This window comes from Pan troglodytes, chromosome 20 (assembly GCF_028858775.2).
Source record: "Pan troglodytes isolate AG18354 chromosome 20, NHGRI_mPanTro3-v2.0_pri, whole genome shotgun sequence".
In the NCBI taxonomy this organism is placed as follows: Eukaryota; Metazoa; Chordata; class Mammalia; order Primates; family Hominidae; genus Pan; species Pan troglodytes.
In genome coordinates this window covers 40,701,810-40,727,513 of record NC_072418.2, presented here as the reverse complement: position 1 = coordinate 40,727,513, position 25,704 = coordinate 40,701,810, and the positions used below count along the sequence as shown (strand labels likewise).

Below are 25,704 nucleotides of genomic sequence, written 5' to 3'. Positions count from 1 at the left end.
ACCAATAAATCCTTGATAAACAAACTCATGTAAGAAATGTACTTGGTTTTAAAGAGAAAATAATTGACTTAATTAGTACATATACTCCACATATTCACTTAACCAAAACTTGAGATATCTGGAAGAGATCGAGGAGAAAGAAGAAAGTTTTAAATATTTTAAATGAAGTATTACAATGAACATTTTTATTACTAAAGGTATTTTTAGCTACGAAAATGAGGCTGATCTTTCAACTAAAGATCAAAGAAACTTACTATCCAAGAATGCCTGGAGACATTGAATTTATCCAAGAGTTCATCCAGGAACAAAGGGGAAAAAACAAATCTCATTTGTTAGAATATTCCAAGTCCAGGTATGGAAGAAAATAAAATGCCTCTCTCTCCCGTTTCATGGTGTCCTATTCAATTTTCTGACACAGTCCTACAATTCCATCATTTGGAAGTAATAGCAACCTTATTCCTTTCCAATTTTTTTTTCTGCAATTATTTTACTTGCCTAACACCACAGTCCTGAGGGCACACAAGAGCCAGATGCAGATAATCAAAATCCCAACACTCAGTTTCATAGGGACCCACAAATCGTCTCCATGGAAAACCAGAACCAGAAGCGCTGCCCTATCAGGAGGATTTTGGAAATAACACTGGATGAGGCAGAGCCACAGTCACAGATCCGATCTCAGGTAGGTCACAAACGCAGACACAAACCGCAAAGACCCCAGAGACCCGCTACAGCCAGCGTCAGAGTCAGGCACCACCGCGCAGCCTTCTCTGCGGCACCATCCTAATCCCCCGCTAGAGAACGGCACACGCGCACGCAGCAGCCCCGTGCACGGAAACACTACTCCGCCAGCGGCCAGGCACTCGGTCCAGGTACGCGGGGGCGCGGCGGCCGTCACTCAGCAAACACCACAGGCAGTACGCGCCGCGCCTTGGTCCAGGCTCGCGATACTGGGGTTTCCTCCATCCAACTCACGCCAGGGTCACGGCTACAGGCCTAGATTTGAACACTTCATCCCCATCGGGATCCTGTAGCCAACCTCCACCCTCCTCCAAACCTCCCGACCCCTCGGCAGGTGCGGCCCCACACTTCTCCCTTGCTCCCTGAAGGGCCCCAGCGTTCGCCCCCCCGCGCGCTTGCGCACTCCAGGCAGAAGCCGATTTCCAAAGGTTCCGGTGAGGCGTCGCTGGGGGCGGGGCGGGGCTCGCAGCCTCCGCCTGTCTCCGAGCCGAGAACCAAATGAAAAATAAAAAGGCGGAATATTGTTTTTTTAAATTTTGGACCGCAGTGTCCACAGGGGAGCAGGCCCGGATTATCTTTAATGGCACTGGTCAGTCACGGGGCGGCCATTACAGGTAGAGGCCTGAGGCAAGGGACACTGCGGCCCCTCTGGCTCCGTCTCCCCGGCCCGACTATCCCCGCCGAGACCCGGCCCCACGCGCCCCTCCCGGCCCGGAGCAGCTGCGGGACTTGCCTCCGCCCCCCGCGCGCTTGCGCATTCGCGACCGAGACAGGCGCTCTCCCGTATTCTGGCGCCGCTGACTCCAGGGCTGGGCTATCCTCTGAGTCGGGTGAGGCTGGAGCTGGGAGCCGGGCACCACCGTGGCCGCTGCTTTTCTGAGGGAAAAGAGTGCGGAGTGGGCCAGGTTTTGCAGGCCGGGCCGAAGGTGGAGAAAAGGTTCCTGTGGAGCCTCAGGCCGCTGTGCTTTTTTTCCCGGGACTGAGCTTCTGCAGCCCTGAGGCCTGGAGGCCCGGGCGGTAGTAACTGTGCCGGGCCAGGTTCGTGGGTGCGGCCTGTGGTGCAGTTGGAGACCGAGGCCCCAAGCATCCTCGTCCGCGCTTCAGCCACTTAGGCTCGGCCGTAGCGAAAAGGCCCAAGAGGGAAGTCAGAGGTGAACGCCCCAGGATGAAGGTCCCCTGCAAAACGCTGGGACCTAGATTTGGGGTGGGTGTCTGGGGTCTGGGAGGACACGCTGGACAGTTCCGAAAAGACACAGTGGGTGGTCCCGGGCGTGGGCAACCGGGTGCGGAACTACAGCGTACCCGGAGCTGCGAACCCAGACGCGGGTGACTGCTGACCCTCTGCCCTGTCGTTTCCATTTGTGCATGCAGGTGGCGGTTAGTTGGGGCCAGGGAAGCGTGGAGGGTGGGTTCCAATCGAGTCAAGAAAAGCCTGGGGTGTCCTGAACTCTGCCTGCTTCCCCAGCCCTGCCAGTTTCCAAAGAAGGCGCCTGAGAAGGAGAAACGAATCGCTGCTGCTCTTCTAAAAGCCGGTTCCCTGTGAGTTCGTGCTGCTGCTTTGTTTCTGTGAAATGCATTCGAGTTCCTTCCGTTTAAAATCCTGCTTAGGAATGATCTATTTATTCATTGATTTGGGCCTTAGGATTTCCCTACCTACTTAACGGCAGGGGACCTAATTAATAGATTTTCCGTTGTTAGTGCCCATGCTGTTCTATAGTTAGACACATGGTTAGTTAACTGTAGGCTGCAAATTCAATTACTCTGTGAGCGCTGTTTTTCTAAGGATCTTGATGATATGGAAATACCCGTGCTGGAGATTAATGTTCATACTTTGTTTTTCTTTGTTTTTTAGGGTTTAGATATGTTTAATGGTTCTGGGGTAGGAGTGGAGATTTCTTTTTTTCCAGGAAATTCATGAGTGGAAGTTTTTGGTACCAGCCAGATGTGGTTTGAGGTCTGGCAGCATGAGTTTATTTTGGGTATATCTTGGATCGACTGAGGGAGGTGTAGTGTAGTGGTTAAGAATTTCGAGCCTAGATTAAGTGGAATTGAATCCTGACTGCCACTTAAATCTGAACGAGTTTAAGCAATCTGTGCTTCAATTTCCTCAGAATTGTAATAGTGTATACTTTACGGTGTTGTTTTGAAGATTACATGAATTAATATTTGTGAAGCTCTTAGGAGAGTGCCTGGCACATAGTGAGTCCTTAATTCATACTAGCTACTGGTATTAAAATGGTGATGCTCAGTCATTTCCTATCAGCTTTGTGTATTTCCAAGACCAATGCAAATGTGAAGGTAATTATGATGGATGCTTGCAAGCAGGAAAATGAGCCAGACCCTGCAGTGGACCAGAACAGGGATTGGTAACATAAGTCCTTGGACTCTGTTTATGAGCTTTCAGGGCAACAAAGATATTTTAAGATTATATACAGAATTGTTGTATGTATTTGTAAATGGTTAATTTTTTCAGTGGAGCGAGGAAGTCTATCATTTCATGGTATTATCAGAGTTGTATAAGCTCCAACAACATTGATTCTCACTGTCTAGAAATGAAATAACTGGTAATGACTTTCGGGATGTTCTTTTATAAAATTAATATCTAGCAGTATGGAAATGGTTAAATCACACTCCATGTGATGGAATGTTATGCAATAATAAGAATTTTGTTTATATTTAGTCATAAGAAAAAAGTATAATGTAATATTGAGAAGTATTGTTGTAAATAAGAATCATCGAGAAATTGTTACATATGAATCTTGTATACTACAATAAAGGTTTTTAAGTTATTTTGCAACAATGTAATATTTAAATATTAAATTGCTAGGTATTTAATGATTATTTATTTATTGGAGCTGAGGAGGGGTAAATGCAAGTTATTAAGTAGCTGCTGTGAAATGAGCATTTGTTTTTGTCTGCAGTTCTTACTGGCTCTTAATCACTTTGGAAATGACATGAACCAGGATTGTAATCCTTCACAGAACTATTTCAGGGTCTTGATGAGATACAATACTCAGGAACTGGTAGAAATTATTTTTTCAGTCACACTGATTTCCCTGTTGTCACCATTTATGCAGGGCCTATTTAATCACAATTTTCTTTTTTCTTTTTTCTTTTTTTTTTTTGAGACGGAGTTTTCGATTTTGTTGCCCGGGTTGGAGTGCAATGCCGAAATCTCAGTTCACTGCAACCGCTGCCTCCCGGGTTCAAGCGATTCTCCTGCCTCAGCCTCCCAAGTAGCTGGGATTACAGGTGCCCGCCACCATGCCAGGCTAATTTTTTGTATTTAGTAGAGACGGGGTTTCACCATGTTGGTCAGGCTGGTCTTGAACTCCTAACCTCAAGTGATCCACCTGCCTCGGCCTCCCAAAGTGTTGGGATTACAGGCGTGAGCCACTGCACCTGGCCCACAATTTTCTTAATGACTGTAAGGTAGCCTATCTTCCCAGTCATTTAAAATTTTTTGGAATAGCTTTTTAAAATATTTCTGATGACAGAATTAATACAAGCTTGTGAAATATTAGTAACTACGGAACCTATAAAGAAAATTAAAATGATCAATGGTCCCAATGTCCAGAAATAATAATTATTAATGTTTTAGAGCATATTTTCCCAAAATATTTCTACAAGTCTGTGTGGTTTTGTGTGTGGTTTTATTTATTTATTTATTTTTTTGAGGTGGAGTTTCGCTCTTGTTTCCCAGGCTGGAGTGCAGTGGCGCGATCTTGGCCCACTGCAACCTCCGCCTCCCGGGTTCAAGTGATTCTCCTGCCTCAGCCTCCCAAGTAGCTGGGATTACGGGCACCTGCCATCACGCCCAGCTAATTTTTTGTATTTTTAGTAGGGACAGGGTTTCACTATGTTGACCAAGCTGGTCTCGAACTCCTGACCTCAGACAATCCACCTGCCTCAGCCTCCCAAAGTGCTGGGATTACAGGTGTGAGCCACTGTACCCGGCTGGTGGTTTTCTCTCTGAAGAACAGGCTAATACTAATTGCAAATTTAAAAGAAACTAAGACCTCTAGTTCTTAGTTTAAAAGAGGAATTCAGTGCTCTTGTGGATTATATGACTCCATGGATGTATGGAGAAAACTGACATCCCAGTGATCCACTTCTGGTTTGACAGACCTTCCAAATATTTACAGTTCTTCAGATTATGGAAATTTCAGTTAAGTTGAGATTTAAATCTGATTTTAAAATTAATTTTAAAATCTCAGAATTGAAATTTTAAGAGTTTTTTTCATCTGTTCAAGTCTGTTTCCCTCTAATGGTCTAAAAAATCTAATCATATATTGTTTTGTAAACTTTTTTTTTCTTTCAATGTATCTTGAATATTTTCCTTTCCTTAACTGTTTTCTAAAATTTAGCATTTAGTGATTACCTTAGTATTCCATTTTATGGATGTTTTGTAAATTTTTTAAGAAATGACTTATTGGACAGGAATATTCCAAACTGCCCAAGCAATTCCTTCAGGAGGATTTCTGGCTCCTATGACTTGATCAACTTTTCACCTCAGAGTCATGTGAATTTCAGAGTTAGGCATATTTAGGAATTGACTTTTGCCAGGTGGGATACAGGTATTTGAAGCATTTGACTGTATTTCTGAAGGATTGATTTTTCATTCTTAGAATATAAAATAGACAGCTGTGCTATTTTTTTTTTTTTTTTTTTTTTTTTTGAGATGGAGTCTTGCTCTGTCGCCCAGGCTAGAGTGCAGTGGCGTGATCTCGGCTCACTGCAACCTCCGCCTCCCGGGTTCAAGCAATTCTCCTGCCTCAGCCTCCCAAGTAGCTGGGACTACAGGCACATGCCACCATGCTCGGCTAATTTTTTGTATTTTTAGTAGAGATGGGGTTTCACCGTTTTAGCCAGGATGGCCTTGATCTCCTGACCTCGTGATCTACCCGCCTTGGCCTCCCAAAATGCTGGGATTACAGGTGTGAGCCACTGTGCCCGGCCAGCTGTGCTATTTTATACCAGGAGCTTCATCCTTCAATTACATGATTCGGGGAAATGAATTAATGATAATTTCTTAGAAAACTAAACTTACAAAAAACAAGATCATTTTAATCCCAGAAAAGTCATATGCAAAAAAGGCAAAATAACCTGAGTATACTGCATAGTTCAGTTGGTAACAATGTTTAGTCACAGTAATGTAAACTGAATTTAAAAACTGATTTACTCTGAAATAGAATAAAACCATATTGAGGCTGGGTGCAGTGGCTCACACCTATAATCCCAACACTTTGGGAGGCCGAGGCTGGTGGATCGATCACATGAGCCCAGGAGTTCAAGACCAGCCTGCCCAACATGACAAAACCCCATCTCTACAAAAAACACAAAAATTAGCTGGGCGTGGTGGTGTGCGCCTGTAATCCCAGCTACTCGGGAGGCTGAGACAGGCAGAGAATCGGTTGAACCCAGGAGGTGGAGGTTGCAGTGAGCTGAGATTGTGCCACTGCACTCCAGCCTGGGTGACAGAGTGAAACTCTGTCTCAAAAAAAAAAAAAAAAAAGAAAAAGAAAATCATATTGAAAGGACAAAGGGACTGCAACTATGCATATGTGGGTGGGAGTTGAGTAGGTAAAAGACAGCTAAAACTATGCCTCTTATAGTAGTAAGTGAATATATAATGATTACAACTGAAAATTCAGAAGTGGAAATATTAGCATGTTTTTTAAATACCAAAAGGAATGGCTAATAGAGGTAAAAATTACTGCCTCTAGATTTGGAAGATGGGGCAGAGTAGCAGGGATGGAACTGTTGGAGCTTTTTGTGATATTCCTTGCATAGCTGTTTTGAATTTTTGTTCAGGTATAAGTGATAAAAATTTTTAATTAAAAAATTCAGGCCAGGTGCAGTGGCTCAAGCCTGTAATCCCAGAACTTTGGGAGGTGGAGGCAGGTGGATCACTTGAGTCCAGGAGTTTGAGAGCAGGCTAGGCAACATAGACTGCATCGCAGTAAAAAATAGCCAGGGTGGTGGCATGTGCCTTTAGTCCCAGCTACTCAGGAGGCTGAGGTAGGAGGGTCGCTTGAGCCCTGGAAGTGGAGGCTGCAGTGAGCTGAGATCCGAGATTGCACTTTAGCCTGAGCGACAGAGCAAAACCCTGCCTAAAAAAAAAAAAAAAAAAAAGTAAAGATTCCAGGGAAGAACAAATAAAGATCACCTAGGACTGGGATACCATCAAGTAGAGGTAACAATAAAATTTTATTCCAATTCACAGATCATTTTATACACATGCATATACATGTATGCATGTGTATGTAGTTTACCTGCCGAAATACAATTACATTACAATCATATTTTCTAACCTGTCTTCTTCCCCCAACAATATGTAGTGGCCATCTTCCCATGACATCAAATATGAATTTTATCTTCATTTTTAATGGGTGTTTATTTTTCTTTTTTTTTCTTTTCTTTTTTTTTTAAGACAGGGTATCACTCTGTTGCCCAGGCTGGAGTTCAGTGGCATGAATGGGGCTCACTGCAGCCTTGACCTCCTGGGCTCAGGCGATCCTCCCACCTTGACCTCCCAGGGAGCTGGGACCACAGGTGTGCACCACCATGCCCGGTTAATTTTTTGTAGAGATGGAGTTTTGCCATGTTGGCCAGGCTGGTCTTGAACTCCTGGACTTATTAAGCGGTCACCTGCCTTGGCCTCCCAAAGTGCTGGGATTACAGGTGTGAGCCACTGCACTCGGCTGTTTAATTTTCCATTGTGTGAATGCATGATAATTTATTTGACATTGCTGAAGGACATTTAGGTTCTTTCCAGCTTTTTTGGTCCCATTTTAAACACTCTATCCACATATTATTTCATTCTTTGTACATCATATCATTGAGTATCCATTTCCCCAACAGCTTAGTAACTATGAGGTGTCATAGCTTTTTGAAATCTGCCAATCCAGTTCCTTCAATATGCTCTCTAGTTAGGAGTAGATTTTGACTGATAAGCTGATAGGTTATTTCTTTTTCCTATTTTGTTCTTTTTTTTTTTTTTTTTTTTTTTTTTTTTTTAAGAGACAGGGTCTTACTTTGTCACCCAGGCTGGAGTGCAGTGGAAAGATTATAGCTCACTGCAGCCCTGAACTCCTGGGCTCAAGCAATTCTCCTGCCTCAGCCTCCCAAGTAACTAGGGATACAGGCAGGTGCCAACACACCCAGCTAATTAAAAAAAAAAATTTTGTTGTTAGAGACAGTATCTTACTATGTTGTTGAGGCTGGTTTTCAATTCCTGGCATCAAGCAGTCCTCCCATCTGGGCCTCCCAAAGTGCTGGGACTACAGGCATGAGCCACTGCACCCAGCCTATTTCTAGCTTCTAGAACATTATCCACACTCAGGCTTCATAAATTTACTTCTTTAAGTCTGAGTACCAAGAAAGATTGCTTGGTAATTGAGATCATGCAGGCAATATTGATGATCCTGAATAGGAAAATAAGGAGCAGAGAGCTCTGAGTTAAGCCTTGGGGAAGGGATCCCAATGTGCACCTGCAGTTTTGCCATAATAAAGGCTGCTATATAGCCTTTCTACAGGTGTTTTATACCTGTGGTTCTCAAAGTGTGGCATCTGGACCAGCAGTATCAGCATCACCTGGAAACTTTTTAGAAATGCAAAGTCTCAAGTCCAATCCCAGACCTACTGAATGCCAAACTCTGGGAGTGAGACCTAGCAAGTTGTGTTTTAACAAGCCCTCTGGGTGATTCTGATGCATACTAAAGTTTGACTACCAAACTTTGCTGCCCATTATAAGCACCCATGGGAGGAGGAGGTAGTTAAAAAAAAAATCCTAAATCCCACGTCACACTAATTAAATCAGTGTGTTTAAGGGTGGGAGCCAGGCAACAGTATATTTTAAAGATATCCAGGTGATTCCAATTTGAGCAAAGTTTGGGAAATTCTTGTCTATGCTATTTTTTGTCTTCATGTTTGGGGAGGCCAGCCAGATTCCTAAGGCCAAGAAGGAAGTTTTGGTTTAGATGGTGTAGCCCCTTTTCAGCTGGGAAGGTGGGGATGGAGGGAGGAGGATCTGTTCAGGACAGGTCTGCACAACCCATTCTTTGGTCCAAACCAGCCCGCCTTGGGGTCAGAGCTGGGGACCAACTGGCAGCCCTCCTGCTGAAGTGTCTAGACATATGCTTTGATGCCGCAGAGTCTCTGCTCTTCAATTCCTTGTGCAGCTGAGCTGATTTCGCTGTGGTTTTGGGGAGGACATCTTTGTCTAAACTACCTCTTACCTATCAAAACTTGTCTGTGTGTTGGGGGTGGGAGTTGCATATAGGAATGGAGAAGTAGTACCAGTTTTTAAAATTTGGAAACTCTGAGGCAATTCTCTTCTCATGATTTTACATGTTCTTTCTGCAGCTCTGGCGTCTGTGGACCCTGCTTCTGAAGTACATGAACCTTGAGGAAAATTGACCAGTTCTAGCAGTTCTAAAATCATGGCTCGTGTAAGTTGGAATTTCTCTCTACTTTGGAATTCTGTCATTTTTTTCAGGTTATGTGAACATTCTCATTTGTTATTCTGCAACTTTCTAACAGAGCCCCATTCAACAGCTGCTCCCCAGTCTTCCCCATTCCAGCACGGGATGGAGCCAGCCAGATTCCTAAGTGCCCCTGTCTTCTCCACCTGTATCTGTATTAGTCCATTTTCACGCTGCTGATAAAGACATTCCTGAGACTGGGTAATTTATAAGGAAAAAGAGGTTTAATGGACTCACAGTTCCACATAGCTGGGGAGGCCTCACAATCATGGTGGAAGGTGAAAGGCATGTCTTACATGGTGGCAGGCAAAGAGTGAATGAATGCCAAGAGAAAGAGGAAACCCCTTATAAAATCATTAGATCCCATGAGACTTACTCACTGCCATGAAAACAGTATAGGGGCAACTGCCCCCATGATTCAATTATCTCCCACCGGCTCCCTCCCACAACACATGGGAATTATGGGAGCTACAATTCAAGATGAGACTTGGGTGGGGACACAGCCAAATTGTACCAGTATCCATGTGTGCATTGACCAAATCATTCAGCATCTCTTGTGTGCTCCTTATCTGTCTAGAGCAGAGATGGGGCAGAAATGAAGTTCCTAGAAGTGGGCATTTTATCTGAAATTCTCGGGATTAAAATAGCACTGTCCAAAATAATTGTAATTCAAGCTACAAATATAATTTAAAATTTTCTAGTAGTCAAATTTTAAAAGTGTAGACTAGTATGCAAGGTCAAATATTTTAAATACTTTAGTAGTCACATAAAAAAGTAAAAAGAAACACATGTAGTTTATTTTAATGTCTTTTATTTAACCCAATATGGCCAAAATATTATTTCACAGTGTAATCAATATAAAAGTCATGGTCAGGCCCTGACAGTGGTGGCTCATGCCTGTAATCTCAGTACTTTGGAATTGGAAGGCTGAGGCAGGAGGACTACTTGAGCAGAGGAGTTCGAGACAACCCTGAGCAACTTAATGAGATCCCATCTCTTAAAAAAACAAAACAAAGCAAAACAAAACAAAACAAAACTGGCCAGATGTGGTGGCATATGCCTGTGGTCTCAGCAATTTGGGAAACTGAGGTGGGAGAATTGCCTGAACCCAGGAGTTCGAGGCTGCAGTGAGCTGTAATCAATAAATGGGCTGTGATTGTGCCACGCCATTCCAACCTAAGTGACAGAGTGAGACCCTGCCTCAAAACCAAGATAAAATAAAGAATATATATATAAATCATCAATATGTTTTACTTTGTTTTTTTGCTTCTAAAGTCTTCACTATCTGGTATCTGGTATATATTTTACATTTACAGCACATGTGAATTTGGACTAGTCCCAGTTCAAGTGCTCAGTATCCACATATTGCTAAACTAGAATATTGGGCATTGAAGCAGCTTTAGAGATTTTTTGTAATGTAAATTCTAAATATAACATATTTAAAAGTATAGCTATATCTAAATATAATCACTATTAAGTGTAACATATCCATCAGATGGAGTACAGCAGTCCCTCGTTACCCAAGGGGGATACATTCCAAGACCCCCAGTGGATGCCTCAAAACCTCAGATAGTATGGAACCCTATATTTACGATGTTGTTTTGATCTGATAATCAGGTAGTATATACAATGTTGATATGCTGGACAAAGCATATCACATCCCAGGTGGGGCGGAGTGGTTAGTGTGAGATTTCGTCATGCTACTCAGAATGGCATGGAGTTGAAAACTTATGAATTGTTTATTTCTGGAATTTTTCCATTTTATATTTTTGGACCATGGTTGACTGTGGGTAACTGAAATTGAGGAAAGCAAAACCATGAGTAAGGGAGAACTACTGTATCATGCAGTAAACTGTAAATATTAAATAAAGAATCTGTTATAATAAAAATGCTAATGATACATTATGATAAAGTTACATCTAGAAGACATTTTTAAGTTTTATGCAAACTATACTTTTTAAAAGTAGACATTTTACAGTTCATTTTTTGGGGAGAATACCATCAATTATTATTATTTTTTAAAAATCTTTAAAGGAAAAGAAGATAGAGTAAATCCCATTTATTGAGAATTTTTTAGGTCCTTTGCAAGTACTGTTCCTATGAACCTATTTCAGTTAATTGAAAAATTCTGATAATTACCCGAATATGTCTGGAAATAAATAAAATTATCTCCTATTCCATAGTACGTAGGAAGTTTTGGCCATAGCAGTGGTGGGAAAACTAGATACACTATAAATCTGGCCCACAAGCTGTAGCTTGTTTGGAACAGCCTGCAAGCTAATTACATTTTGAAATAATTGTTACAAAAAAAAAGAAGAATGTGGAACAGAGACCATATGTGGTATACAAAGCCTAAAATATTGGCCCTTTACAGAAAATGTTGCCAAACCCTGGTCTTTTGTTTATAGAAATCTTCAAGAACACATATTCTGCTTCAGTCACACTCACATCTTTATTGCCACCTTCCCACATCACAGGCTTCCAGCCCTAGTCTATTCATTTGATGTATGAAGTGAACATGTATCATCAAAACCCTTCTTCCACATTTTTTTTCTTTTTTTTTTTTTTTTTTTGAGACGGAGTCTCGCTCTGTCGCTCTGTCGCCCAGGCTGGAGTGCAGTAGCGCGATCTCGGCTCACTGCAAGCTCCGTCTTCCAGGTTCACACCATTCTCCTGCCTCAACCTCCCGAGTAGCTGGGACTACAGGCGCCCGCCACCATGCCTGGCTAATTTTTTATATTTTTAGTAGAGACGGGGTTTCACTATGTTGGCCAGGATGGTCTTGATCTCCTGACCTCGTGATCCGCCTGCCTCGGCCTCCCAAAGTGCTGGATTACAGGTGTGAGCCACCACGCCGGCCTTTTTTTTTGAGACAAGTTCTTGGTATGTTGTCTAGGCTGGTCTCAAACTCCTGGCCTCAAGCAGTCCTCCTGCTTCAGGCTCCCAAAGCTAGAATTATAAGCATTGAGCCACTACACCCAGCCACCTTCTTCCATCTTCAAAATATTTTCATTTATCTTACAAATAATACATGCGTTTATCATTTCAGGATTTGGTGATGTTCAGAGATGTGGCTGTAGACTTTTCTCAGGAAGAATGGGAATGCCTGAACTCATATCAGAGGAATTTGTACAGAGATGTGATATTAGAGAACTATAGCAACTTGGTGTCACTGGGTAAGCATAGCATATCTGTGTCAGATAATTTAGAAATTCACAGGACTGAATTTCTGGGCTGTCTTTCTTTTTGTTTTTTTCCAAAGACGAAGTCTCGCTGAGTCACCAGGCTGGAGTGCAGTGGCGCAATCTTGGCTTACTGCAACCTCTACCTCCTGGGTTCAAGCGATTCTACTGCCTCAGCCTCCCGAGTAGCTGGGACTACAGGCGCACGCCACCACACCCAGCTAATTTTTGTATTTTAAGTAGAGACGGGGTTTCACCAGGTTGGCCAGGATGGTCTTGATCTCTTGACCTCATGATCTGCCCACCTCAGCCTCCCAAAGTGCTGGGATTAGAGGTGTGAGCCACCGCGTCTGGGCTGTCTTTCTAAAAACTAGCTAAATGTCTGCTTTGTGCTTTGACAGTAAGTACCACTATTAAGCACCTTCATCTTTCTGTATAATTCAGTGACCGTTACATTTTTCTTTGACTTTTCTGTTATTACCGGTCTTTAATGACAGCTGGATATAAATTCTTAGACACTCATGGCAAAACCATTGTCAAAATAATCTGATTTCATACTGCTATGGATGGTCCATGTTATTTGTAACTCATTTACAGTGAGAATAGGAAGACAGAAGTGTCTGGCTCTACATAGCTATTAAAAGAGTCTATGTGAGCTATTAAAAGAGTGTAGCTTTTACAGTGTATGTGATGCTGGGTTGAATTGACAGTTTGTTAAAACTCAAGTGGACAGTATTCAGTTTCCTACAACAGACATATTTTAACTGCTTTGTGATTAAGTTTAAAATACACGAATTTGCATTTAATATTGTATGCATATCCTGGCAAGAAACTTATTTTTCTTTTTTAAAAAAAATCAAAAAATAGCAAATGTAGTACCTCATGAACATATATGATGGTTAACATGTACCAGGTACTCATCTAAACATTTACATTAAATTGAATCTCACAACAATGCTATATATACGCATTACTGTTATCCCTTTTTCACGTCTGAGAAAACTGAGGTGCAGAGAGATTGAATTAGTTGCTCTACTGACATGGGAAAGAGAGGCAGGATTTGAAACCAGTGCTTTCAACTATTCTTTACTCTCAAGAGACAGAGCCTGTGTAAGTTTAAATTAAAATAAAACCAGGTCCCTACTTCTGTGTTCTTGTTTTTCCTTGTGATCCTAAAGTAACTCTATGCTATGAATGTTTTTCAATCGTGATAGTCTTTTTCGTTTTGAAGCCTTAAATAAATTCTTTATTATATTCTATTATTTATTTTTAAGCAGGATGTTCCATTTCTAAGCCAGATGTGATCACCCTATTGGAACAAGGGAAAGAGCCCTGGATGGTTGTGAGGGATGAGAAAAGAAGATGGACTCTAGGTAAGTGCTGATCAGGCAGAGGTCAGCCATTATGGCATGGCCAGACCTGCTGGTTGAGGAGGAGACACACCCCTTAGATGTCAATTGTGAAGAAGAGACCTGAAACTTGGGAAGAAAATTTAGATCTTCTCAGCATGAGCCATCAAAGACATTTCATCCATACTTCCACTTATCACTCGTTTCTTTTTTTTCTTTTTTTTTTTTTTTTTTTTTGAGACGGAGTCTCGCTCTGTCGCCCAGGCTAGAGTGCAGTGGCGCGATCTCTGCTCACTGCAGGCTCCGCCTCCCGGGTTCACGCCATTCTCCTGCCTCAGCCTCCCCAGTAGCTGGGACCACAGGCACCTGCCACCATGCCTGGCTAATTTTTTTGTATTTTTAGTAGAGACGGGGTTTCACCATGTTAGCCAGGATGGTCTTGATCTCCTGACCTCGTGATCCACCCGCCTCGGCCTCCCAAAGTGCTGGGATTACAGGCGTGAGCCACCGCGCCTGGCCTCAGTCGTTTCTTTTCTATCTTGTTTCCCTCCCTTTTCTTTCCCCTATTTCAGTAGGGGAAAGCTTTCTTCCCTAGTGATTCCATTTTACCTGTATTTTGAATCTAATCCCTTTCTAGCTCATCTTTTATATTTTGACTTTTATGTATACATTTTTTCATTGCCCCTGTTCATGGAGTTTAAATTGTAGTGGGGAGTCACACAGTAAACAAGTAAATAAAATCAGTAAATGGATTACTAAAATATCCTGAAGTAATTAGGTATTATGAAGAAAAGTGAGTAAGGTAAGGATATGGAGAATTATAATGAGTGAATAGAGTAATTTTAGATGGGGTTGGTCAGGCTCCAGTTGGCCAAAGATGGGACTATTTGAACGTCATTACATATAATGACTGCAGTGTATTGCAATGCATAAAATACACTTAATTTTATAAATTCTTGATACTAACAGCAAATTATTCATCATTGAAAGTTACTAGAAAACTAACATTTAAAAAGCATAAATTAAAAGGAAAAGAAGCATTTATCCTGCCTTTCTTATAAGAATTATATGAATAGGTAGTAGATGGAGGTATGTTTCTCTTAATAAAAGTGTTCAGTGAATAAATGAAGAAGAAATGATAGAATATTACCATTGTGGAACCCATAAGAACTATTGGATTTAGATATTGAATATCAGTGCTGATAGCATCAAAGAAATAGAGGCAATCGGGTGTTGTTTCTCCTAATGAAAGAGCACGATATCACCTATGAGGTAACTTTGCCAACAAAAGGTCCTAAGTCTTATCAAGCATCTAAAGCCAATTGCCAACTTACGGGAAGAAGACAGAGGACTATGTTCTACACCTTGGGAATGTAGTGAGCCAAATTCAGAATATGGGAAACTACAGGACCAAAAACAGGTTCTTCAACAAATAAATTACAAGGGAAATAAATAAATGATAGGAAAACCTATAGATTAAAAGAGATGTAAAAGACACGTCAACAGTTGTATTCTGTGAACTCTGTTTGGAAGAGTTATTCTTTTTAGATTGTTTACAATTTTATCAGATGGAAGTGTGGACATTGACTTTTGATGATATTTAATAATTCATTTTTTGGGTTTGGATAATGGTATTGTGGTTATGTGTAAAAGTGCTTTTTGAGATGCAAACTTTGTACACATGAAACGATGTAATATCCAAGATTTGCTTCAAATAATACGAAGGAAGTAGATTGGGAGGTGCGTAGGCCAAGATTGGGCATGGGGTTAATGCTGGATACATGGAGATTTATTATGCTGTTCTGTCTACTTTTTGATACGTTAGAAATGCTCTGTTATAAAGGTTTTTCATTTGTTTGTTTTAGAGTTACTGAGAGATAAAAGGAAAATGGTGGTGAGGCAATGATGAAAATAAGGTTAAACCATTCTTTGGATGAATTTTGCCATAGAAGGGAAGCAGATACATAAGAGTACAAGGAATATATTTTACGATGTGAAATATTAGAACATGTTTATAGGCTACGAGAATGATTTCAAAGAGAGGAACATTGATGAAGTAGAGAGAGAGGGTAGTTTTGTAGGCAGCGACCTTCAGTAGATGGGAAGGAATGGAACCAATTGATGAAGTAAAACCACATATATGGTAAGAATTCAGACATAGATTGATTGGAGAATGTGGTGAAGAGAATACATATTTTTCTTTCAGTTGTTTCTGGTTCCTTGGTGAAATGGCAGTAAGATTATCGTCTGAACCTGAGGATTCAGTATTTCATTGGAATTCAGTATGGATTATGCAGTATTAGATCAGTGTTAATTTTCAAGAAGTACAATTTTGTGGTCATAGGGTTTTAACATTTTCAGATCTCTGATGTTAATATAATTAGAATTGTCTTGGTCATAAATATTCTGTATCCTGTATAATCTTGTATCAGCCAGAAAAAAAAGGGGTGGGGGAGACATTATACCTCAGGAAACAGCATACCTCCGGGGATGACAAGATAATTTGCTCCCTATTTTATTTTATTTTATTATTTTATTTTACTTTATTTTATTTTATTTTATTTTATTTTATTTTGAGACGAGGTTTCTCCATGTTGCCCAGACTGGTTTCAGACTCCTGGGTTCATGCAATCTGTCTGCCTCGGCCTGCCAAAGTGCTTGTATTACAGGTGTGAGCCACCACACCCTGCCCCTATTTTATTTTTAATTAAAGCTGATGCCCTGTAAATGGAAATAACACTTCTTTCATTTTGATCTAAGATGGACTAATATTTTGTTTTCACATTAGCAGTGCTTACTAGACTAAACTCTTTGATTCAGTAGAATCCAAACTAGTATTTGGCTTATTAATTTTATTAATATTAAATTATATAGTATTATATAATTAAATAATGTTAATATTAAAATTAAAATATATACATATTTTACATACATGTTTTTGGAGGTAGAACATTAAAATTGTCTATCATAGTCCAATCTTTTGATGTTTGGCCCAGCATTTTGTTTCAGTGTAGGTCTAGCCCATTCTGTCTTGATTAAAGTACTTATGAAACATAGGCTATTCTTTCCCGTTTCAACTTCTTTGAAGTAGAACAGGAATGTAAAGATACTTGTGAAGCAATCTGAGGGCAGAATTCTTGAATTTTTATGTTTTCTGTCTTTTACTATTTTCTCACCCATGCCTACGTTGACAAAAATGAAATGTTTATGTATAGCCAATACTACGAAACATCCAACTTAGTTTTCATAGAAATAATTGTCTTTAAACATTAATAATTTTAGTTGCTTGCAGCAGTAAGAACTGTAATAGGCAAACTTGGGAACAAACATGGCTATTTGGTAGCGTACAGCTCAGCTGTGTATATTATAGAACAGCCTTCTAACTGAGAATGTTCGAAATACCAAGATCTTGATCTGGCTTGTCACTTAAGTAGGGAGCCATATGTGACAATCTCAAGTTCACCTTATCAACACTGGCAATTTTTTTTTTTTTTTTATGAAAACCTTCAAATTTTACAGGATAAATTTTACAACCTATTCTAATTTGATTATTAGTGAATACAGACATTTTGTCCTAATTTGTTTATGCTTATATTTACTTTTGCATTGTCTTCTCACTTCCTTTATTCCATTACCTTTTCCATTGTTTATTATTTCTTATGCCAATTTGTATGGGCTTAAATTTCTTTCTTTTAATTTTAGTTTTTCGAGATTGGGGTCTCATTACATTGGCCAGGCTGGTCTTGACTTCCTGGCCTCAAATAATCCTTCCACCCCAAGTGATCCTCCCACCACAGCCTCCCCAAGTAGTTGGGGATTACAGGTGCGAGCCATGGTGCCCAGTTTGTGTGGACTTTAATGCTATAAACAGTAACACGTTCTCACTTTCTTATGAATGTTTTAGCCTTTAATTCGATTTTTGACTGGCTTTCCTTTTAGATTACTGGTTTTATTTTTAATTTGCAGGTAAATCCTTTGAAATGAGCATCTTATTTCTTAACCTTTGTATTACCTTCATAACTACTTACTTATTTACTACCATTATTTAGCTAATTATGATGCTTTTATTAATATCACTTATATCTTATTTGTCTTATTGAGGCCATAAATGGACTTTATCCCCAAAATTCTAGACAACTGCCATAGTTTTGTACTGCTTTTTTTGGGTGGGGAGACAGAAAGAGAGAGAGAGAGAGAGAAACACGATTATATAGCAGTATTTTCTGTTCCATTCATTTACCTGTCCCTGGTCACATTTTACCCACAGCATTTAAATTATTGTTGTCTTTTACTATCTTTTTAGTGTATACTTTTTAAAAGTAAACTTATTGAAATATAAATATATACAAAAATATACAGATAATTAGTGAATTGTCACAGTGACCACACCCATCTAATTAGTACACAGATTCAGAAATAGAGCTTTACTAGGATACCAGAAGCCCCTCTTGACTTCTTTCAGTCATTCCTCCCCACCAAGACTAACCACTGTCCTGACACCACCATAGATTATTAATTATCATTTTTTAACTTTATAAAAATGGAATTGTACAGTATAGATTGTTGTATGTCTAGTTTTGTTTATTCACCATTATGTTTTTGAGATTAGCCCTTGCTGCATGTAGTTGTAGTTTGTTAATTCTTGTTGTTGTATAGTATTGTGATGTATTAATATGCCATCATTTATTAGCTGTTCTTCCATTGATGAACACTTGGACTCTTTCCAGTTTGGGTATATTACAAATAACGTTGCTTTAACCCTAACTCTAACCCTAACCCTAAAGCAACATTATTTAAAATACCTTTTCCTTTTTGAAGAGTATTGAATTCCTATTGCAAAGATTTTGAGAACAGGCGCATTTGCAAAAAACATCTCTTTGCTCAGAATTTTACTAGCCTTTTACCATAGTATAAACCTGTTGTTACACCTGGAAAATCACTGAAATATTCTCTAGGAAGTACACAAATGGCATTATGGGGACTTTCAGGAAGATATGGGGAACCTGTAACATAGATGTGCAAGTTATGTAAACTCAAGTAAAGATAAATATTTGGAGCCTCTTACTACCTTGGTTGTGAAAGGGGGCAAAGTTCACTTACGATTATGCAAAGTAGGAATTGAACTGCAGTGGAGGTATCTGCAAGTGTACATGAAGAGGCAATTGGAAGGATGATGAAGTGTAAAGAAATCACTATTTTCCATTTATATATTTTACTGAGATAGCTTAGATGTACTTGTTTCCCATCTCTGTAGGAAGTGATAAAAAGAATGTTTAATCGGTGTAGTAAGGTTTAAGATTGGAGGCAGGATACCATATGCCATAATTGTTGACTAATTATGAGAATTTAATTCACAGTTAATATGTACTGTGGATTTGCTATTCACTGGTGAGTGAAAAATTGTTTCTGCCCTTGGGGAAGTTTAAGGTAAGAAAATAAAGAGAATAATAAGTGGAGAAAGTAATGAATAACAACCCAGTTGAGAAAAGTGTTCAGCAAGAAATAAGTAGCCAGGCATGGTGGCTGACACCTGTAATCCCAGCACTTTGGGAGGCTGAGGCGGGCAGATCACTTGAGGACAGGAGTTCGAGATCAGCCTGGCCAACATTGTGAAACTCTGTCTCTACTAAAAATACAAAAATTAGCCAGGTGCGGTGGCGGGCACTTGTAATCCCAGTTACTTGGGAGGCTGAGACACGAGAATTGCTTGAACCCTGGGGTAGAGATTGCAGTGAACCGAGATCGTGCCACTGCATTTCAGCTTGGGCAACACAGTGAGACTCTGTCTCAAAAAAAAAGGAAAGAAGTAGGCTGGGTGCGGTGGCTGATGCCTGTAATTCTGACACTTTGGGAGGCCGAGGCAGGTGGATCACGAGGTCAGGAGTTCAAGACCAGCTTGGCCAAGATGGTGAAACCCCATCTCTACTAAAAATACAGCGGTGGCACATGCCTGTAATCCTACCTACTTGGGAGGCTCAGGCAGGAGAATCACTTGAACCCAGAAGGCAGAGGTTGCAGTAAGCCGAGATTGCGCCATTCCACTCCAGCTTGGGCAACAAGAGCGAAACTCTGTCTTTAAAAAAAAAAAAAAAAGAAAGAAAGAAAAAAGAAAGAAGTGACTGGGATAGAAAACAAAGGATATATATTACATGAAGTCAGCAGGGATAATTTTTCTGATTTTTAAAATGAAACCTGATGGATGAAAGAAACCCAACCATGCAAACCCAAGTCAGGATTCCTGGGAGATTTAATAGCCAGTGAAAAGCTCCAAAAAGTGGAAAGATTGGGTCGGATGTGGTGGCTCACGCCTGTAATCCCAGCACTTTGGGAGGCCGAGGCAGGCGGATCACTTGAGGTCAGGAGTTCGAGACCAGCCTGGCCAACATGGTGAAACCCTGTCTCTACTAAAAATACAAAAGTTAGCCAAGCATGGTGGCGCACTCCTGTAATTCCAGCTACTAGGGAGGCTGAGGCAGGAGAATTGCTTGAACCTGGGAGGCAGAGGTTACGGTGAGCTGAGATCGAGCCACTGCACTACAACCTGGGCGACAGAGACTCCGTCTCGAAAAAAAAAAAGAAAAGAAAGATTGTGACACATTCTAGGAGCAGAAAGGAGGCAGGCAAGTGTCATAGGGACATGGACAGCAAAGGGGACAGTGGCTTGAGTTGATACCTTGTGTTCGACAGACTCCATGTTACTCCTGATAAAGTATTTGCTCTGTATTCTAATTGAAAAGAGAAATTGAAAAATTTAAGTGGGGAGTCTGAAACTTTGACCTACACCCAAATAACCTGGTCTTAACTCATCATTTTCTTATTTCCTTTTAGCTTCTTTTAAATTACCTATTTTAGAGATTTTGAGCCCATTTACTTCAATTGGGCTTTCTTTTTTTTTTTGGTCACTGATTTCTATTATAAAGTTTTCATTTGTTTATTTTGTGTAGAACAGGAAAATATGTTTTTGTCTTGTTTTCTTTCAGATTTGGAATCCAGATATGACACTAAAAAGTTATTTCAAGGAAAGGATATTTATGAAATGAACTTATCTCAGTGGAAGGTAATGGAAAGAATTAAAAGCTGTGGACTTGAAGAACAAGAAAGTCCTCATGAGGTGTGTTTCAGGCAAGTGACAAAAACCACCTCTGAAAAAATGCCTACTTACAGAAAACTCACATGTCTTCCTCTGTATCAGAAAAGTCATAACAGAGAGAAACCCTACGAATGTGGGGAATGTGGGAAGGCTTTTAGAGTACGACAACAACTTACTTTCCATCAAAGAATTCATACTGGTGAGAAACCCTATGAATGTAAAGAATGTGGAAAAGCCTTTAGACAGTGTGCCCACCTCAGTCGACATCAGAGAATTCATACTTCTGACAAACTCTATGAATGTAAAAAATGTGGGAAGATCTTCACATGTGGCTCAGACCTTCGAGTACATCAGAGAATTCATATTGGTGAGAAGCCGTATGAATGTAAAGAATGTGGGAAAGCCTTTAGAGTTAGAGGACAACTTAATCTCCATCAAAGGATTCACACGGGTGAGAAACCCTATGAATGTAAAGAATGTGGGAAGGCCTTTAGGCAGTATGCACACCTTACTCGACATCAGAGACTGAACATTGCTGAGAAGTGCTATGAGTGTAAGGAATGTGGTCAGGCCTTTCTGTGCAGTACAGGCCTTCGACTACATCACAAACTTCATACTGGAGAAAAACCCTATGAATGTAAGGAGTGTGGAAAGGCCTTTAGAGTGCGGCAGCAACTTACTCTCCATCAGAGAATTCACACTGGTGAGAAGCCTTATGATTGTAAGGAATGTGGGAAGACTTTCAGTCGTGGCTATCATCTAACTCTCCATCAGAGAATACATACTGGTGAAAAGCCCTATGAATGTAAGGAATGTCAGAAGTTCTTTCGTCGTTACTCAGAACTTATTTCACATCAGGGTATTCACATTGGAGAGAAACCTTATGAATGTAAGGAATGTGGGAAGGCATTTAGACTGTTCTCACAGCTTACTCAACATCAGAGTATTCATTTTGGTGAGAAACCCTTTAAGTGTAAGGAATGTGAGAAGACTTTTAGACTGCTTTCACAACTTACCCAACATCAAAGTATTCATACTGGTGAAAAGCCCTATGACTGTAAGGAATGTGGAAAGGCCTTTAGACTTCATTCATCACTGATTCAACATCAGAGAATTCATTCTGGTGAGAAACCATACAAATGTAAGGAATGTAAAAAGGCATTTAGACAACATTCACATCTTACTTACCATCAGCGAATTCATAATGTAACTTAATAATTATTAGAACCCTTCCTTTGCGAATTTTATGTTGAGCATAGGAAGTACATTCTAGAGGAAAGGTTTTTGAACATGGGAATCCCTTTTGCTTCATGCTCACAACTAAGCATAGGAAGTTTTATTTAAAGGAAAGAATATGTTAATGAACATATAGAAGCCTTTCATCACCTTTGAAACCATGTTAAACTTTAGGAAATTCATCCTAGAAAAGAACTTTATTACAGGACTGAATGTGGAAAAGCTTTTGATCTTACCTGTTATTATCTCCATATTCTTCCATCTGTGTATATACACACGAAGGTTGCTAGGGAACCACTTCATTCTGAAAATGTGTAAAGGAAAGGAAAGTCATTTAGTCTGCATTTCCTGTAGGAACTGTATTTCAAGGCAACCAGAAGTTAAGGAGGTAAAGTTCTTCTTTATTAGAAAATTCCAGGCTAATGAATGCAGAAAGAATAATAGAAAATTATATTAGAAAAACTATTGTGTAACACATAATGAAATAATGGATCTAGGCATGATTCTCTGTAGAGGTTGACACCATTCAGTGAAGGTTGTGAACTTTATAGTGAATAGATGAGACTGACAACGTCTGAACCCACTCATCATCTCAACTTCACAAAAAGCAAGAGAGTAAAAATTACGTGCCTCCTAATGTGATACAGTAAGATATACACATCTTGCCAAAAATATTGAACCTGAATTTAAGCCTCAAGAGCCAACTCCCAGTTTAGAGAAAATTCAAGGAATGGAAGAGTAAATTACATGACACAAAAAGGAGCAATTAAATCTAAAATAAGGGTAATTCTACAAGAGGAATCACCTGGTTTCCCAACCAATAAAATGGCATTTTAAGAAATAAGGTGGAACTCCTAGGTATTGACAGACTTGAGACATCAATCAAATGCAATGAAAGAGTGGTTTTTACTTAGATCATGAGTTGAACAAACATGTAAAAGAAGAGATACTTACAATAATTGGGAGAATGGAATATTGACAATATTAGATAATATTAAGAAACTTTGTTACGTGTGATAATAGCATTGTGGTTATGTAAAAGTATATTTGTTAGAGATAATTTCTGAAGTTTATACACAGGAGATGATATATCTGGAATGTCCTTTTGTTCATACAAAAGAAAAATGAGGATGAATAACAAGTTTGGCAAAATGATGGTAACCTAAGTCTTGGATACATGGTTTTTATTTGTTTTGTTTTTGCTATCCTACTTTTGTGTATTTAAAATTTTCCATGATGTTCTTTTAAAGATCAAATTATCCATGAAATTATAGCCAGTTTAAAATGAATTATTTTTAAAAAAATTTCTGGCTGGGCCCGGTGGCTCATGCCTGTAATCCCAGCACTTTGGGAGGCCGGTGGGCAGATCATGAGGTCAGGAGTTCGAGACCAGCCTGACCATCATGGTGAAACCTCATCTCCACTAAAAACACAAAAATTAGCCAGGCGTGGTGGCATGCGCCTGTAATCCCAGCTACTCGGGCAGCTGAGACAGGAGAATCACTTGAACCCAGGAGGCAGAGGTTGCAGTGAGCCGAGATCACGCCATTGCACTCCAGCCTGGGCAACAAGAGCAAAACTCTATCTCAAAGAAAAAAAGAAAATTTCTACATATTAAAACTTGTGGATGTTGCCAAAGCTCTACACATTGGGATTGGAATATTAATTACACTATAATGACGATAATGTATTCAGGAAGTTAAAATGTAGGTCCACATTTTATTTAGTTGACCTCTCTATCTCTATATTATAGTACCCATGGTATGCACCTTTTTTTTTTTTTTTTTTTTTTGAGACGGAGTCTCGCTCTTTCGCCCACGCTGGCGTGCAGTGGCACAGTCTCGGCTCACTGCAAGCTCTGCCTCCCGGGTTCAAGCCATTCTCCTCCCTCAGCCTTCCGAGTGGCTGGGATTACAGGCGCCCGCCACCACACCAGGTTGATTTTTGTATTTTTAGTAGAGATGGGGTTTCACCATGTTGGCCAAGCTGGTCTCAACTCCTGACCTCAGGTGATCCACCTGCCTCGGCCTCCCAAGGTGCTGGGATTACAGGCGTGAGCCACCATGCCCAGCTCTCACTTCATATGTTTAAAGAATGAGTAAAAGAAAGCAATTACTACTGCTAAATGTGGGAAATAATGGACTAGACCTGTACTAATATATGGTAGTCACTAGCAACCTGTTGAGCACTTGAAATTGAGTTATTGAGCACTGAAATGTGGCTAGTCCAAATTCAAATGGTGTTTTTTTGTAAAACACAAGATTCTGAAGACTTAGTTATTTTAAAAAAGTTAAGTATCTCAATTTTTCATATTGAGTACATATTGAAATAATATTTTAGATATATTGGTTCAAATAAAATACATTAAAATGAATAACACTATTTTTTGTTTTTAAAAGTGTTATAGGAAAATTTATATATGTAGCTCACGTATTTCTATTGTCAGCGCTGGCATAAACAATAAAAAGTAGACTTGGTTTTTTTGTGTGTGTTTCTTTAAAGGATACCAATATAGTCAAGACCTTTGCAGTTTTGATCACAGAAATATGAAAGATTACACAGCTACAGCTATATGAATGATAAAAGTGACAGCTATGGATTTTTAAAGTTATAAGTTGCTATACTATATATATGTAATGTGTGTGTGTATAGTGTGTAGGTATATATATTTATATTTATACACACACTATACATGTATTTTAAAATATTGAAAATCCAGAATTATTTTATGGTAAAAATTACTAAAATTGACTTCACATGCTGAATGAAGAGAGCCTGAGTAGACCAACAAACAAATGAAAAATTAAGACGGTTAGAAGATACGCTTTCTAAAAGAATACATTTAGAATCTAACTTTAAAAAAAAAAAATCCTACTCTCCTGAGCCAGAGTGGTCTCAGAGAGACTCCGAGAACCTAATTTTTTACAAGTAAAATCTTTGAAGAATTGGTAATTGCTAAATTTTTCCAACATACTATTCTACAAGACTAACCTAAAACTGATTATAAGAACTAGGTGAGGAGGGCTGGCAAAACGAAAATCTAGACATTTTCCGTATGAAGAGAAATCTGGTAATTCTAATTTCTATGGCAAATTATATCCAACAGTTTAAGTATAGAATAGAAAATCATTTATGTGGAATATCTTGGACCAGATCCATCCAGCTTTAATTATATATTTAGATTCTAGGCATTCTACCTTCAGAACATCATAATGATAGTAAAAGAGATACGATTCTGGCCCAGTATCATCTCAATTCATGCTTATTGTCTTTTTTTTTTTTTTAGCTTTCTATGTATTAAGAATGGAATGAATTTTATGTATGTAAAAGTGTAACCCAACACCTTAAAATTACCTTCTCAAAATTAATAAAGACAGTTCTTATAAATGATTGCATCAGTTGGACTTCGGTGATTTCACCTTGGTCATCCATTATGAACTGTATTTGCTGTTATAATTGGGAAGCCATGATGTTCAGTGTATTACATCATTATATTCCATTTCTCAAATGGAATAAGAAACTTGATAGCATTTGAAACCATTTCCCAGGAAACACTAGTGCTTGATGGTATTTTTAGAAAGCATTCTGTGGTTAAATGAGCATATTAAAATTAATAATTAAGA

The 25,704-nt window shown here is 39.6% G+C and overlaps 1 protein-coding gene across 18 annotated transcripts; it reads left to right on the top strand.

Moving 5' to 3' along the window:
- The first annotated feature begins 1,164 nt into the window (after positions 1-1,164).
- Positions 1,165-25,471, top strand: ZFP30 (ZFP30 zinc finger protein). Of its 18 annotated transcripts, none has more exons than XR_010153863.1 (7): positions 1,165-1,568; positions 2,110-2,277; positions 9,106-9,191; positions 12,274-12,400; positions 13,684-13,779; positions 20,736-23,391; positions 24,133-24,562. XR_010153863.1 is itself a non-coding variant. In XM_063801620.1 (6 exons), exons 3-6 carry the CDS (start codon positions 9,183-9,185, stop codon positions 22,058-22,060), a joined length of 1,560 nt encoding a protein of 519 aa, XP_063657690.1. In that variant the 5' UTR covers positions 1,165-1,942; positions 2,204-2,277; positions 9,106-9,182; the 3' UTR covers positions 22,061-25,471. The 18 variants fall into 18 exon arrangements, 9 of the variants coding, with proteins under 9 accessions (XP_063657690.1, XP_009433766.1, XP_009433765.1 ...); XR_010153857.1 differs by having other exon boundaries at positions 1,166-1,568; positions 13,681-13,779; XR_010153856.1 differs by having other exon boundaries at positions 1,166-1,568; positions 13,681-13,779; positions 20,736-23,401.
- The last annotated feature ends 233 nt before the right edge of the window (positions 25,472-25,704 follow it).